A 16,184-nucleotide genomic window follows, 5' to 3' on the forward strand; every position below is an offset into this window, starting at 1 on the left:
AGATGATCATCCCTTGACAAAGGCACATGACTGTGTGGCATGGAGACACTTGCTGTGCCTTTTCTCTATATAGGATTTGAGGAAAGCTTTACCCTTCTCTACCAGAATAAAGGCTAGAACTTCACCTGATCGTATGTTGGAAGCGGCATCAGTCCCTAAGCAACCCCCTCCCCTCCCTGCTGTGGTAGTTGGTGTAATAGTTCCAAAGCTCTGATTAACTGCAATCTCTAAATGCCTATATGTTGTTTTATATTTTTTTTTCTCCAGTTGTTTGTTTTGATGCCAAGATAAACTTTGATGACAATGCAGAATTTAGGCAAAAAGAAATATTTGCCATGGATGACAAGTCTGAAAATGAGCCTATAGAGAACGAAGCTGCCAAATACGACTTAAAATATATAGGACTGGATGGAAATATTGCTTGCTTTGGTAAGAACAAATAAATCCAAAAGACATTTGAAGACAAATTCATACTTGTTCAATGTGTAGACTTTGATTACATTCTGACATTCAGTCCACCTTTGACAGTATTTCAGTCTGTTTTGCTGAGGTTGTCTGTCCTTCCACAAGTTCTTGTGGGAATGAAACTAAAATTGCGTTGCAACTATGATGAAGACTACGGCAGCAGACAGGGAGGGCATGTGTGGTGTCAGAGAGAAGGCAGGCTAAGGGAGAAGCCTGTGGGGTTTCTACATTCTGAATTTTAAGCCGTTGCAATTGATCTTTCCAGTAATCAGGACAAGAAAAGTCCTCAAAATTTGATTGTTAATTTTCAAAAATGAGACTGTGTTTACTCATAAGGCACTGCAAAAGCACGTGTGTGAAAACATGATATTCCCATTTACCAATGAATATTGAACTCCATTTCTTTTTAAGGAAAGCTGCTAAAGAGGCTGTTTGGTTGTTAAAAGGAAAATACCAGTTTCTTATTTTCCTGAAGTTTCTGTAGAACAGAAATTACTCTTGTGTTTAGAAGAGAAAAATAAAAAAGTCACCTATGCTCTAAATAATTTTCATTTTGTACAAATTCTTTTACTGAGTACAACATTTTGTTTTGAATCTAATTGAATTAGTCATTTTATCTCAGCTTGGTGAAATGACTGGTTTTAGAAAATGTCCAGTATTTACATTGCTTTGATGTGTACTCTAACCACAAATCTAGAAGATGCTGATAATGTGTTGCAGTTGATTCAGTAAGTGACAGTCAGATTTTAATCTTAATTAAAAAAAACCAAACAAACCACCAGAAAAACCCTAAGTAATTGGCATCACTACAGTATTTTTGGGGAGGGTTGGTTGTTTTTTTGTTTTTTGTTTTTGTTTTTTTTAATATTAGATATTGCTGCTGAATTACAGGTGACACAGAAGTCTTACTTAGTCCAGCAGGAGCAACTTACTGGGGAGAAATAATTCACGCCTACTTTTCCTTGCTTAGAGGACATTCATGCCCATGGGAATGTTTCTGGGCTGGTGCAAAGACAAAATAAAAGGCAGTTTCAGGAGCATCTGATATCTGTCCCCACAATTTAGTCATCTGTTTTACAGCAATACGAAGCATCATCTACTGCTATCAGAATGATGGAAGGGGAGCTTAAGGAGTCCATTTGTCCTTCACATCTCATGATGTGATCACTATTCACAGTTTTCGTGTCTCTTTTTTTTACTTATTTTTTTTAAGCAGAAGTCTTTGCATTTCCACAGTTACCATTCCAGTGCTCCTACATGCTTAATGCAAGGTGAACATCTTAGTCCTAAAATAAAGTCATAAAGAAATCTAAATGTAGGTGCGTATGCACCAGATTTTGAATTATTTGTTGCACTGAATATCCTTGAATAGGTACTGACCTATTTAGAAATAAATATTTATGTAACGTATTGAACCATGTTATGTGGTTGTGCTGATACGTTTTAAGCCTTTTCACAAATCTTACGTACTTTTATGTAAAATATACGCACTTGGTATTTACAATTACAGTCAATGGAGCTGGACTTGCAATGGCAACATGTGATATAATATCCTTGAATGGCGGAAAACCAGCCAACTTCTTGGATCTCGGTGGAGGTGTGAAAGAAGCACAAGTGTATCAAGCATTCAAGCTGCTGACTGCTGATCCAAAGGTAAAAAAGTTGGTTTGGGGACCGGAAGCTTCCCCATGCAGCAATACAGCTGCATTACAGGACTACGAATAGTATGCTGAAAAGTACAGATAATGGTGTGGACATGGAGGATCAGAGGCGATCCAAGAGGAAAATTATTTTTCTGTGAACCACTGGATTGACTTTTCAGTTCCTGACCTACGCTCAGGTTTGATCAGTGTTGGGTGGGTGCTTTCTCGAGGCCGTTCAGCACAGAAATGCAGATGTGGTAATGCTGAACATTGCGGTCCTGAACTTTGAACATCTGACTCCTAAAGTGGAATTTGTGGTGAGATTTAGATACTTAAAATATTATTCCTAACAGTACACTGCCACGGTAGAGTAAGAAGGAGAATGTAAATTAAACAAATAGCTAATACTGAAGGCTGCTTTGTATTCTTTTAAGCTCAGATTTCTAAAATATCTGATTCTGCACTGCAGGATAGTAGTCTGTGTTTAATTAACGTTCACAGGCTGGAATCATAGCCTGGTACATTCTAACACTTCCTTTTGCAGATGGAGGTGCAGTTGCTCTTTTCTTTTTGAACAACAGGAGAAGAAATCAGTCTGTGTGTATTGAGTAGAAGTTATTTCTAGAGATGCATGTTGGCATGCTGAGGTCATTGGTCCCCTTTGCAGACAGAAGTAGAATATCTACTGAGAGAATATTGGTCAGGCGTAGGCATTGGAGCAACGCCAGCTGACCATCCCTGCCAATGCGGAGTTGTGCTTTTGTGCTTGGCCAGAACTTAAGTTGCTGTAGATTTTTTTTTTTTTTTTTTTTTTACTAATGAAAATCTGTCGAAGGGCTTTGATCATCTTTTCCATCTCCTGTACCTGAGCATCTCTGCTGAAGTCCCCATTTCAACATTTTGCTGCTTTTTGTGAATCTGGCTTTATCTCCTTTGTCTCTTTTTTTTCCAGTGCTTCCAGCCATTTTCTGCATGTTCATTGTGTCTGTGATATTAGCTCCTCTAAATACCACCTTCCTGTGAAAATTGCATCACTGTAATGGTATACCCCTGTGCAGGATTAAGTGACAAAATGTTGTGACTTTTCGAATGGAGGAGGATATTGTTTGCAGCAAAATTTCAAGGCAAAATCAGGAAGAAAACTTACAGTACAAAATAAGCACAGGTCAACTTCATATTCTAAGCTCTTTGTAGTTGTAACTCCTTGCGTGTTTTTAAGGCACATAATACCTTGATGGCTCAGCTGTACTAGTGAGAGTCATCTGCAATGTATAAAACGCTCTTCCTGGATCGTTTTGCACTCCCTTAGACCTAGGTTGTGCTGACCTTTTGTTTGTAGCGGTCTGGGTTTATGTTCTTCCCAAAACCTACAGGAAAAGAACTGGCTGCCTCCGTCTACTTAATGATCTTATAAGCTTCAAGTCATTAACATGCCTAAAGGAACACAGACCTGGAGAAGTAGAGAAGCAACATACCTTGTCTGGGGCAGAAGGGAGGCGGGATGGAACTTGAGATTCATGCTGGAAAACCAGATTGTTTCCTTCTTTGTCTGATGCTAGTAGACACTGTTATGCATGTCTTCGTTTGTATGAGTTTTAGCTGTTCTTAGGACATTACACAAAGATTTATTTGTGCATGTTTGAGTTGTTGTGCAGTGCATGCTTTGTATGATGATCAAGGTTTGGTTGAGATGTAATTTAGTTCTGAAACTTGTATTAGTACCGAAGAAGCAGGTGCACTAAAGTCTTAGGTACACAACTTAGCTGACGATTATCACTATGCTAAATAGATTCTTCTGTCTGCTACAGCACAATCAGCGGGTCTTAATTTTGGTGATGAAACTTACTGAGTTTAAACAATTTTAAAACAAAAAGGCATTTCAGTAGCTCTCAGATGTATAACATCTGCATACCCAACATTTGACTTGTAAATGTATGCTCCTTCTATTATATAGTCTTTGTATATATTACTGCTTAACACTAGCTGCCTACACCGGGGCTAATGAAGCTCTGCTAATTGAGACAGTGGGGCAGAGTAAATGTAGCGTGGAATGGACCTGAAACAGTCCTTTATGCTTGTGTCTGTGCACAGCTGTAGCTGTGCCATCCCTGGCTTTGACTGGCCAAAAACGTAGACTGCTTTAGCCTAAATGCAACACAACTCACTCCTCATTAACTTGTAAGAGGTAATGGAGGTGAGGCTCATTCTGGATGTCATCTCTAAGCATGTGGAGGAAAAGAAGGTTATCACGAGTGGATTCACCAAGGGGAAAACATGCTTAACCAATCTGCTAGCCTTCTGTGATGGCATGACTGGCTAGGTGGATGAGGGAGAGCATTGGATGTTGTCTACCTCGACTTTAGCAAAGCTTTTGACATTGTTCCACCTAACATCCTGGTAGGTGAGTTTAGGAAGCGTGGGTTAGATGAGTGGACAGTGGGGTGAATTGAGAACTGGCTGAATGGCAGTGCTCAGAGGGTTGTGATCAGTGGCGCAGAGTCTAGTTGGAGACCTGTGGCTAGCGGTGTTCCCTAGGGGTCAGTACTGGGTCTGGTCTTGTTCAGCATATTCAATGACCTGGATGAGGAGACAGAGTCTACCCTCAGCAAGTTTGCCGATGACACCAAACTGTGAGGAGTGGCTGACACACCAGAAGGTTGTGCTGCCATTCAGTGAGACCTGGACAGGCTGGAGAGTTGGGTGGAGAGGAACCTAATGAATCCTCCCCTTCTCCTCTGCCCTGGTGAGGCCACACCTGGAGTACTGTGTCCAGTTCTGGGCTCCCCAGTTCAAAAAAGACAGGGAACTACTGGAGAGAGTCCAGCAGAGGGCTATGAAAATGGTCAGGAGACTGGAGCAGCTCTCTTATGGGGGAAGGCTGAGAGACCTGGGTCTGTTTAGCCTAGAGAAGAGAAGATGAGAATGGTTCTCATCACGCTTAAAAATGTCTAAAGGGTGGATGTCTAGAGGGTGGGGCCAGACACTTTTCAGTGGTGCCCAGCAACTGGGCAAGGGGCAATGGGCACAAACTGGAACATGGGAAGTTCTATCTGAACATGAGGAAAAACGTCTTTACTCTGAGGGTAACAGAGCACTGGCACAAGCTGCCCTGAGAGGGTGTGGAGTCTCCGTCTCTGGAGATACTAAAAACCCGCCTGGATGCGTTCCTGTGCCACCTGCTCTGGGTGACCCTGCTCTGGCAGGGGGTTGGACTAGAAGCGCTCCAGAGGCCCCTTCCAGCCCCTGCCATTCTGTGATTCCTCTCCTCATACACCATGTCCATTAGCTTATGAATATACGGTAAGATAATTGAATGAATCCTCTCTTAACTAATAGTAGGTTTTCAATCCCAAGAGTCATTGTGGCTAATGCAGCATTCACAGTTTGTGTCTGCTCAGTCATTTCCCTGTAACCTTTAACCTGATTCCTACCTTGTTTGAGAAGATAAAAATTTGCTCTTGGGACCTTGAGGGGGCAATTAATTGTTGTAAATGTCTCCAAACAACATGGAGCCTTTGAGGAATGACTAAACAAACAAAAAAATCTGCAGGGCTGTAATATGCAGAAGCACTGTCTTTTAGTTGCACTGAAATATGGCACTGTCAATGTTAAGGACATTTGTAAGAGAAGAAATCTTCCAGAATGAAATGTTCAACTGCACTTTGAAATAGATCTGTTTCTCTCTTTTAGCTGTCTTTAAAATGTCTATTTTGTATTAAAGCAAAAAAATACAGGTATGCCATTATTTGATTTAGTGAAGCTGGCAATATTGGTTTTGAGAAAAATTAAGATCTTGGCTGGTTTGCTGCTGGTTTAATTTGGCTGTTGTCAGTGTCTATAATTCTTAAAAAAAAAAAAAAAAAAAAGGTTTTTTTGTTGCAAAAGGTTACCCACTGGCTTTTGGATGGAAATGCTGTCTCTGGAGTCAGTGACCCTTTTATACTCTGCTGGTCTTGTTTGCAGTCTGCCATATCCAATACTTCCTAGGTCAGACAGGTCATTGCAATGGTTCTGAATTCCTTTCTTTTTCACTATCTAAATTCCAGACTCTTTTTTTTCTTTTTTTTTTTCCCCCCTCCTTCCTGCCTGTCTTGTTTCTATGAGTTTGTGCCGTGCGTCTGCTTTGTCAGAATGTCAACCATTTTCCCTTTTCTCAGGTAGTAACAGGAAAGGGGAAGATAGCTTGATTCTGGGTGTTCAAGCTGCTTCATTGCTCCTCTTTGTCCTGCAGTCAAGTAGAAGAGGTTGTTTCCTTCAGTATTTCAGAGGTTCTGAGTGATGCCTGGTTCTCCCCTGCATGTATGAAGTGCTGTTTCAACCGTCCTCACTGAAGTCCTCATCCTTGAGTACTTTCACATCCTTACCAAGCTCAACAGGTGCTCATTTTTATTCCCGCTGAAGACCTGATCGGTTATATTTACTATGTGATGATTGTTTGTAGGATTCAACAAGGATTCAACAAGATTCAGCTAAGGTTAAAATAAACCCAGTCTTGTCAGTAAATCTGCTGTCTGGAGCGCTGAAGCTTGGTTGCCATCTCTGTCCTCTGCTTTGGCCTGGAGTCGTCCCACATATCTGACACTCCTAAATTCCTGCAGGTTTTTCTCTCAGCTTTTTTATACACATTGCAGAGAGAGTCGGCGTCAGGTTTCATATGTCAGACTGGCTGAATCGTGTTTTTGAAGACCCTAGTGAGCATGAGAGCCCATAATGACAAGGCTCTTGGTGAGATGTATTTAGTGACTACAATTAGGCCAAGGCCAGAAGCATCTTACCTACAATCTGAAGCAAGTCACATCCGCTGTCTCTTTCTTGCATGTGGTCTTGATAGAATAAAAATAATATTGTATACATTACTGGTGTAGGAGAATTGCCCATTAATGCTGACATAAATGGTACGTGTACTTGAGATGTGACCCAGACGTAGCACTACATAGTCTTTCCTCAGGCTTTTGGCTACGCACCATCCCTTTCCCTTGTTGCTCTGCCTTCCTCAGAGGAGATAAAATGCAGAAAGACGGGTAAAGCAAACTAAGCTGTAAGCAGGTTTGCTTTATTATTGACTGCCTCTAGTCCTGAAATTAATAGTTGACTCCTAACAGAAAGTAACACTGAAATACAGGCAGTTAAAGGCTAAAACAGTTTGTTGTTCTTGTTTTCCTTTTTCCTCTAAAGCTACTTTGACAACCTTTTTTGAAGCCTGTCATTGATGATACGACTAAAGACTTATCAAACCAATTGATGTTAACAAGTTTTTGCTTGTCATATAAGCAAAATACTATTGACAGATTGACAAACATCTCTGAAGAAAAAATGTTCCATATTGACATCTGTTAACTAATATCCAGGGAATAATTAATATCAAACACACAAAACTTAATTTGCTTTTCTGGTTTGATTTTTTTTCCCATCTATTTTTTTAGTCCAAAATCAAAATATTCTTTTATTAATATGGAGTAGACATTCTTATTCCCATCACTTTACTTTGCCTGTTTGCTTATGTCAGAGGCATCTCTCTGTCCACCTCAGTGATGGGAAAAATAATGGCACTGATGTGTCTTGCCATTAAGTTGCGTGTGAAGCAGCAGCCTTGGGGCTTTTATTTCCCTGGCATCTGAGAGAGTGAACAGAATTCTGAAAGAGGGTATCATTAAATCACAAATTTGCAATTCACTTATTTTCCAGCTGTGCTTGGTGTGAAAGTAATACAGTTTATCCATCCTTATTATTTAAGACATTTTTATCGCCAGTTTATCCTTTTGGCTTGAGGGATTTTTAGTATTCGTTTTCTTTAAATTGCAGTCCATTATGTGGCAACAGAAGGGACAACATTATGCTAAGAGGAAAGATTTGGGATATTTCTTTCTCAGATTTCAGAAATAAAAATAAGGTTGTCTTGTATAATTTATTTGGTCTTTATTTTGGGTGAATTAATTCAGAATTGGATGAGCTAGTTCAGTTAAAACAATTCAGAAGGTCTGCAAACATTCAGGCAGTTTGGAGTATGGTAACTGTATCGCTGTGTTATTGGACTGTTTGCTCTCACTCTGCAATTTTAAGCAAGGACTTGCTCCCAGTTTTAGGGGGAAGGGCTCTTTTCAGTCTGGTTTCTAACTAGGCTTGACTGCATAGCTGAGGGTTTTGTCCTGGAAGTTGTGCAAAAATCTGTCTTATTCGGTGAGTCAGTGCCTAGTGTTTGACTGTTGGGTTACAAGCCTGAGCCAGAAAGGGGTTTTGGCAGCTAAGCTTTTTTCAGAGTTGCCAGGTGCCTGTTCTGTTCCCAACCAATTATTCCCTGCATCCTGCCCACTGAGGCAATGTTTCAAACAGTCTGGGAGAAAAGCGAGTGGAAGAAGAGGAGGGGAATGTTGTCACGTGGCATTCCTGATCCAGGATTGGGCACTGAGACATTATAATCGCATCAAACAAAAATAAAAATAATGGCAGCAGCCAAGTCGTGAGTGCAGGCAGTTTGCACAGCTGTTTAATGTGATCTGCAGTATGTCTGTTGCAGCATTAGTCATGCCAATCAGTCAAGGCTATCAAGTCTGTCTCGACTAAGAGGAAGAGTTGCGGCTTGAACATCCAAGGCAACATCCAGAAACAAAGAACCAACTCATCTGATTTACTTTTGGAGCTGCCTTTACCCATTGATGAGAATGGTTATTAATGCTGTTAGTCCTGGAAGCTTTGTATCAAGTGAGAGGGAGGGTGCTTTGGAGAGTGGGAAGGGGACTATTAAGCTTTAAAAGTCATAAATAAAAAGTGTGTGAAGGTTTCAAAAATACAAAAATTAAAGTGGCCCCACTTGCTGCGATAGCAAGCCTTATCCTAGTTGGAGCATAGGCTGGTTGTGAATAGTTTGTCATATGTTTTCTGCGTTTAACTGACTAATTGTCAGTAGTGGATTTCTCAGTGTTACAATAACACGAAACCGTGCATCAGTAGGATCAGATAACCTTCTCTATCACACATGCAGCCTCTGTCAGTGCGTGTGTGAAGAAAAAAATGAAATGTAAATAGCGCTCAGTTATGGACATGTATTAGAGTGTTAGCATTGGCTTTGTTTGAATTGTCAGATCACGTGTCATTTCAGATAATGCAGAGAAACCCTATTCTTACATAGTCATTAGAAATCTTTTTGCTTTCTCATTCAAATATCATGCATCCTTTACACACATCATTACCCAGCTCTTCTTTACACAGCATGAAAAGTCTATGCCTTATGTGTTTTTCTGATTCACACAAGAGGGTAAAGCATCATATGCCGTTGTGAGTACTCTAAAAGCTGTAGCTGAAAAGTTATTGTGGTGAAAAATATCTGTGTGTTATAGTATAGTGTTCCACGAGTGGTTACTGTAAGTCTAATAGTGGTTACTGTAAGTCTAGTGCTCGCACCTCTGCAGAGCCCTTTGTAGCTTCACCTGCGTAGCTGAAACTGGTGGCACTGAATTTAGTGGGTCCTTCTGAAAGTTCAGGCTTTGACTGCTCTTTTTCCCCTCTCTGCGTGAACTGTTGGTTACCATACTCATCTGCCATAGATGACCACTCTCAACACTGATCAAAAATTATATAGTCCATTAAAAAAAAAAAAAGTGCTATGGAAATTATGATAGTTATCACTGTTCCTCTACTGCTTATTACCTAGCCCTATCCTACTGGCAGTTTTGTACTCAGCATTGTTTTTGTAGAAGTGAAGTATTAATTTATTGGGTTTTTTTTAAGTCATAATCTGTAAATCTGTTGGTTTGTGTTGCAATTTTGACATTTGTGTAAGATGATGTCTAATCAATCATTGAAGTATACCACGTATTTTTGGAAGCTGGATCTTACTGCATCATCTTGATACTGTCGCCTAATAGCATGTAGAGAGCCCCTTTTGCCTTGAGGGGCGTATAAACATGTAGGGAGAGACCATCCTTTTTTCTTACTTAAAATGCACAAAAGACTCAAGGGTTGAAAGGAGAACCAGACAGAAAAAAACTGAAGGAGACCTTCAGTTAACCTGGGTAATCTGCCCAGAGTGGCAGGTCAATGTCTGCCTCGGTAAGGCAAGAAGTAGTAAAGTTTAAATGCAGCAAAGGAATTTAGGTTAGCTGTTCTGAAAATTGTCCAGCAGAAAAGCTGGCTGAGTCCTGCCGCAGTTTGTTTTGGGAACTTACAGGCTATCCAGCACCACAAGGTTTTAAGGACTAGCTAAACAAAAATTTATCCGGGGTGTTTCAGGAAGAGTTGGTCCTACCTTGGAGCCAATGGATGGACTGGAGGTTTCTTTTCCTCTTTCGGAGAACTGCCCTAACTTAAAGCTGTGATTAGTAGTTTTATAGGGGCAATAGTGCCTTCGCTTTTGATGCTTGTAGAAGTTTAAGATTACTACCGCAGGATGACAGTTTGTAGAGGCAGAAAAGACCTATTAGAGCACAGAAATGTCTTCTAAAGCTGGAAAAAGTTGACAAAGGCATATTTTATTTTCTGCCTCAGAAGTTTGTACAAATACTTTGCCTTTAAGCAAGGATATTGGAGCAGCTCATAATTCTTTTATAGAACTATAATTCCATAGGAATAATTTAGGAGTTTCCCCACGTTTTTATTAGCACTGCATTGGTGAGAAAATATAAACTAATAGAACTTTAACAAGGATTTCTTCTAATGTGTCTTTGCGGTTTTGCGAGACTTAATGTGAAATGACTAGTCCTCTTTTAGAGCACTTACAGTATTGAAAAGGCATTCTTTCATTTCTTTGAAGCATTTGTAGAGACTGATAGCATATTGCCAATATTTATGAAAATGTGAGGACAATTATGCATTTAAAATGCATAATTGAATTGTCTTGATTTATAATCAAGTCATGTATTTTTCAAGAGCGCATGTAGTATTGAGTCCTAAGTAATTGATATGTAAATATACTTTAACATGAATCTGCCATTATTTATAGGCACCGACAGCTTGAATGCCTTTTGGCATTTTAGAGCTGGCTCTAATGAATCGTAAAAACTGGATATGAAAATAAACTTCCTAAGCAAGAGGAAAACTTGCAGAGATTTCGTAATCATCTCCTTTGTGGTGGAATAAGGGAAAATCACAAATGTTTCCTTAAAAGGTAAACGCTGAAAAATTTGTGGAAGAACCACAATAAAAATTGAGCTGTCAGGTTTGGATGGAATTTGCAATGTTGGTGTGCCAGTTACCCTGTCTGTATGGGATCATTTCTGAAGAAGGGACAGAGGAGCAGACGTTTCCATTTCCTTGGAATTCAGTCTGCCTCATCCTCTTGAGCTGGCTGCTGTGTGGTCAAGGCTTGCTGTATTTTCCTGCTTGTTTGGAGGTACTTTTAATTAATGATCAGAGTGGTAGAGGAATTTTTGATTGGGTTCTTTGTTCATTAGTGCTTGAGACTGGAGAATCTGGACTTTTCTGAGATATCCACTGATGAGGCAGTATGGCTGAGCCTGCGGTGGGAAGTGTTTAAGAGAAGTCCATGGTAATGGGTATGGGATTGTACACGTAATGTCATAGTGTAGCATTACCCCTCTTGTTCCAAACCAGGGCCTAAAGTGAAGAGTGAGGGATACAGGCAGTGAATCTCCATTGTGAAAACCTTGCCAGCATCACCTCTAACGGCCAAATGCCCGATGTCACATCCAGCGTGTGCCATACCGTGTGCAGTTACGTTTGTGTCTCAGTATTGCCTAGTAAAAGGAAATGCCATGCATAATACATCAGAAAAGTGTTTAATCCTTTACTGTATACTCTACAAATTGATGAAATTTTGAAAATTTATGTGACTCATTTCACAATTAGCGAGGATGTAAAGAGATGTTTTAGGAATCTCAATTTGGTAATTCCGCTTGGTGAGATGAGTAATTTATTATGAATCTATTTATAGGTCATCTATCTAGCAAATTTACAGGAGAATGAAAGACAATTCATTGGATAATATAAGTAGGAAATGGTATATTTAAAAAAAAAAAAGTTGTAGGTGTCCTTACTTAAACTCTTCTGTAGAGAAAATGGCATTTTAATACTCATTATTTTTAAGTGGTTTGAGGTGTTATGGCTGTCTAGGAAAGTGTTTGTTCTTTCCATCAAAATGAAGAAATTTAATCACCTTACCTCCATCTGTTCCTGATAGAAACAGGCCTAGATGATGAACTGTATATTTCAAGTAGGTGCTTCTAGCCATTTGTACTGGGTAAGACATGCTCTTCTTCTGACAGTGAAATGAATATCAGCTGGTTTTACTTATAATTTTGGAAGCATCCTTGATAGATGGAGCACAGGTAGAGAGAGCATAGGTTAGTTGAAGAATGAGACTTAATTTGGGGGGAAAAAAATGGTTGAAACATGGCAAAATTAATGAGCATTTTCCCATCATAAAATTACTTTTTAAAGACAGAAGAATAAAGGGCCTGATCTTGCTAAGATTTTTATTGTAAAGATATGTCTATACTTAAAAAAAGGGGGGGGGAAGGTTTATTAAAATGGGCTTTTTGTCTCTAAGCTGAAAATGTGCAGCGATGTGGTTATTGGGGAAGAGGAGTGAATTGCATAGAAAATATACAGCTCCTGCACTTGTCTCTGCAGTGACACTTGTGCTCTGGTTTGCATCCTAATATAGGGAATAGATTATGATAAGCGATCTTGTTCTAACCTATTATTACTCCATATGCCACCTGAAATGATTGGTGCAGTGATGTGAGCAAGAATAATATGCAGGTCAGGCAAATAAGTAGCTTTTAAATTTATTGGCATCTTTTTAAGAAAAAGATCTGTTAGGACTTCCACCCATTTCCATGGAAATGGGATTTTGAGGTGCAGTGTATCCTCAGATATTTTCTGTATTCCATTGTAGATGCCTCTTTTTTCTTTTTTTTTCTCTTTTTGTTAGAGTTGAGGAAGGGAATGTATTTTTCTAAAGTATGTAGACTGTGGTTTTGGGGCAGGATACACTCTGCCTTCCCAGTCAGAGGAATGCGTTTAATTTATATTTGAATAAGAAAAATACTTGTTGGCCTGTGTTCATCCATTCATCTGCATAGCTGAGCACAGAGTGATGAAAAAGCTTTGGAAAAGAAGAATTATTTGAAATATGACTTAATGAAAGAGGGAAAAGCTATTTCTTTCTCTTGAATCTCTGTTTTGTTACAGGTGGGACTGAATTATTTCACAACTTCATTATTCATGTTCCAATTCAACAAGATATTCAAACCTGTTTCAAGTTTTAATATTTTATTATCTATTATTCTGAGTGGATGGGTAAAGCTGAAATAAATGAGCCTATTCACTTTTAAAGCTTGTCATGTGTTTAAGTACTTGGCAAATCAAGTCCACAACTACCACAAGTGAGTAGTTCTTACTCTCATTGCTAGAGGTTTAGTTTCATCTTCTAATAGAAAAACTGTTTCTCAAAAGATGTTATCTGTATTGTAGCTTTCAATATTTTGTTGTACTAGGCAGTCTCTGAAATCAGGTGTTTTCTTTAGAGTAGTGAGAAAAGTGGGGAGCTTATCTCTTTTAGTGCTCATACTTTTGATAGCAATCTGCAGAAAACAGGAGTTATTCCATCGCCCAGTGCCTGATTCTTTTATGTGTGTAGTCTGGGGGGTGGAGGAATAGGAGTAATGTTCCAGACAGGCTCTGTGGGCGTCTAACCACGGTTCCTTCAGTTGCACAGGAGTTCACCTGATTTAGGTGGCTCCAGTATTTGTGTTACTGACTGTGAGTGGGGAATAGCAGTGCGTAGAGTCTGTGTAAAGCAGCATGAGGCTGTAAAGGACATGGTCCGCAGAAATAACCACATCAGTCAAAAACCGAGCAAAACTTGGGGACTGTCTCTGCAAATGTATTGGATTTTGTCATTATCACGCTGTTAGCTCATACACCACGCTTTTGAGCTATCCTTGAGAAAAAACACGTCATTATGTGTTGTCTGTCAGGCAAAGTGGACGCATCTTGTTCATTTGATCTTTCAGTGAGTTTGGTTTGAATTAAATGTATAGCCCTGAGCTTAATTAAGTTTTTGAACTTTCTTTAGGGTTCTAGCTAACCCTAGAGGGAAATAGCTTGGGGAGGGAAGTAGTTTCCCTGTAGGTTTTGTTTGTTTGTTTTTTAAACTTTTCTCTCCATCCTAAAAATCTGCTTTTGTTTGTTTTGTACTCCCAAACATGCTAGCAGATTCTGGCTTAACTCTGGTGAATAGAAAGCAAGAAATTTTTGCTTCCCCATACTTCCCCTCTTTTTGTAACAATTTGGAGGATGTTACTTCTCTGTCCTCTTTATTCAACAGAATCCAGCTTTCATTTGCTCTGTGGGTACCTTCTAAAGCACTGGAGGGGGAAATAATCTTAAATACCTGTATTTAATAAACACATTGCCTTTGCATTATTAAAATGACAGTATGGATTCTTTTATAAAATGTGGACTGAAAGTCTAGTGAAAACTGAAATGAATAATTCAGCCTTCTACCAACAAGGATTGATTCATTCCTACAAATCTATGAGCAGAATTGTATATTCTTTTTTTTAATTGGGTAAAGTGTACTTACAAATCAGCTGGATAAGGTTATGTACCTGGTTCTGGTGCTTCTCGCTGAGTTACAGGGGAGTTCCCCCTGGTGCGGAATGCTCCAGGCAGGGATTGCGTATGGGAGAAGGCAGCAGAGAGCCGGTGGGGGCTGGAAGCTACAAACTGGGCTACTGCTGTCTTTTGGCATAGCTTACAAAGCTCGGGCGCTGTATAGGCTCTGCTTGTCAAGAGAAAAGTGGGTCCCAGTTCCCAAACATTTTCCTATTTCTCTGTTGTAAAGCGGAATAGAAATAGTAAGCAATGAATGAATAGTAAGCAATGAAGTAGAAATACTAAGCAATACATTTGCAATGGTAGTACCTCAATGATAACATAAAATGTCACTTTTACTGAAGGGTTTTAACTCTGAGATTTTTTTAATGGAAACTGTTGATTTTTCTTTGGGTTGGTGAAAGACCACACATTTCTTCAAGGGAAGTGGACTGACTTCATGAAAAAAGCTGAAAACTTCGGTTTTAATCGAGATTTCTTTTTTTTTAAATGGAAAAATACTCAACCAATTTGAGCCAAATTGCTCTGAAAATTCCAGCTAAAAGAAAATAAGGGCCTGTGTGTGGAAAGACAGGTCAATAATGTGTGACCAAATAGATTTTGCTGAAATTTCCAAAATTATTCAGAGGTTTCCAGCAGGAAAAAAGGCAAAAAAACTTAAAAATTTTTTTCGAGCAATTAAAGGAGTTCAGCAAGAATAAGGTAGCCTTACTTGTTGCAAATTGCTATATAATTTCTTCTGCTCAGCAGTGTGGAGCAGGTACTATTTCAGATACTCCTAATGAATTAAAAAAAATAAAATAAATTTTCTGGCTATACAACACCATTTTCACCTTCAATGTTCTGCTATGGCTTAAAAATCTCTTTTTCTATTCATTATAACTTGTATATATATATTTTACTCATCAAACAAGTCAGGGGAGAAGAGAACTAGATTTTTTTTTTTCATTTAATTTGCTACAGTGAGGTGTAAATGGCAGTGTGCATATGTATATGTGATTGCTGCTCTTATGCAAGTTGTGTGGATGTTTGCACAACCTCTTGTGTGTGCGGTGTTGGGTGTTGCTGTACCTTGGAAGCCATTTCTAATTATCTAAGGCTAAGCCTGAGCAGCGAAAAGAGCTGCAGAGCACCAGATGTGCGTTCCCCGCGAGCCTGGGGGAGGAGGAGCGCTCTGGTGCTGCTGGCAAGTGCTGAACGCAGAGGAGCCGCCGGCTGTAGTTGTCATGGCAGAGCGTTGTCTTGCTCCCACCAAGAACCTCTGAGGTCCCTCGGGGTAAGCGACACAGCAATCCTGCCACCAGTGCTATGAAATTGCATTTTGGAGTGGATGACATTTGGGCTGACCATGTAAGCCAGTATCCACTTTACCAGGAAAGGGAATGAAATCTCCGTTGCGCCAGCTCGGCCAGATTGAGACGTATTTACAGACAGGCTCCAGCTGAGGTCGTTGAGCAAAAGTTAACATAAAGCTCTTTGACAGAGCAATACCAGCTTTGT

General features: G+C 39.6%; 1 protein-coding gene across 1 annotated transcript in view; it reads left to right on the top strand.

Moving 5' to 3' along the window:
• SUCLG2 (succinate-CoA ligase GDP-forming subunit beta) overlaps window positions 1-16,184 on the top strand; it is a 133,649-nt gene that overhangs the window by 75,491 nt on the left and 41,974 nt on the right. The window contains exons 8-9 of the mRNA XM_063348286.1: window positions 268-429; window positions 1,976-2,118. Of these exons, the coding sequence (XP_063204356.1) occupies window positions 268-429; window positions 1,976-2,118 (305 nt within the window). The remainder of the gene's footprint in view (window positions 1-267; window positions 430-1,975; window positions 2,119-16,184) is intronic.

Source organism: Chroicocephalus ridibundus, chromosome 10, assembly GCF_963924245.1.
Source record: "Chroicocephalus ridibundus chromosome 10, bChrRid1.1, whole genome shotgun sequence".
NCBI lineage: Eukaryota > Metazoa > Chordata > Aves > Charadriiformes > Laridae > Chroicocephalus > Chroicocephalus ridibundus.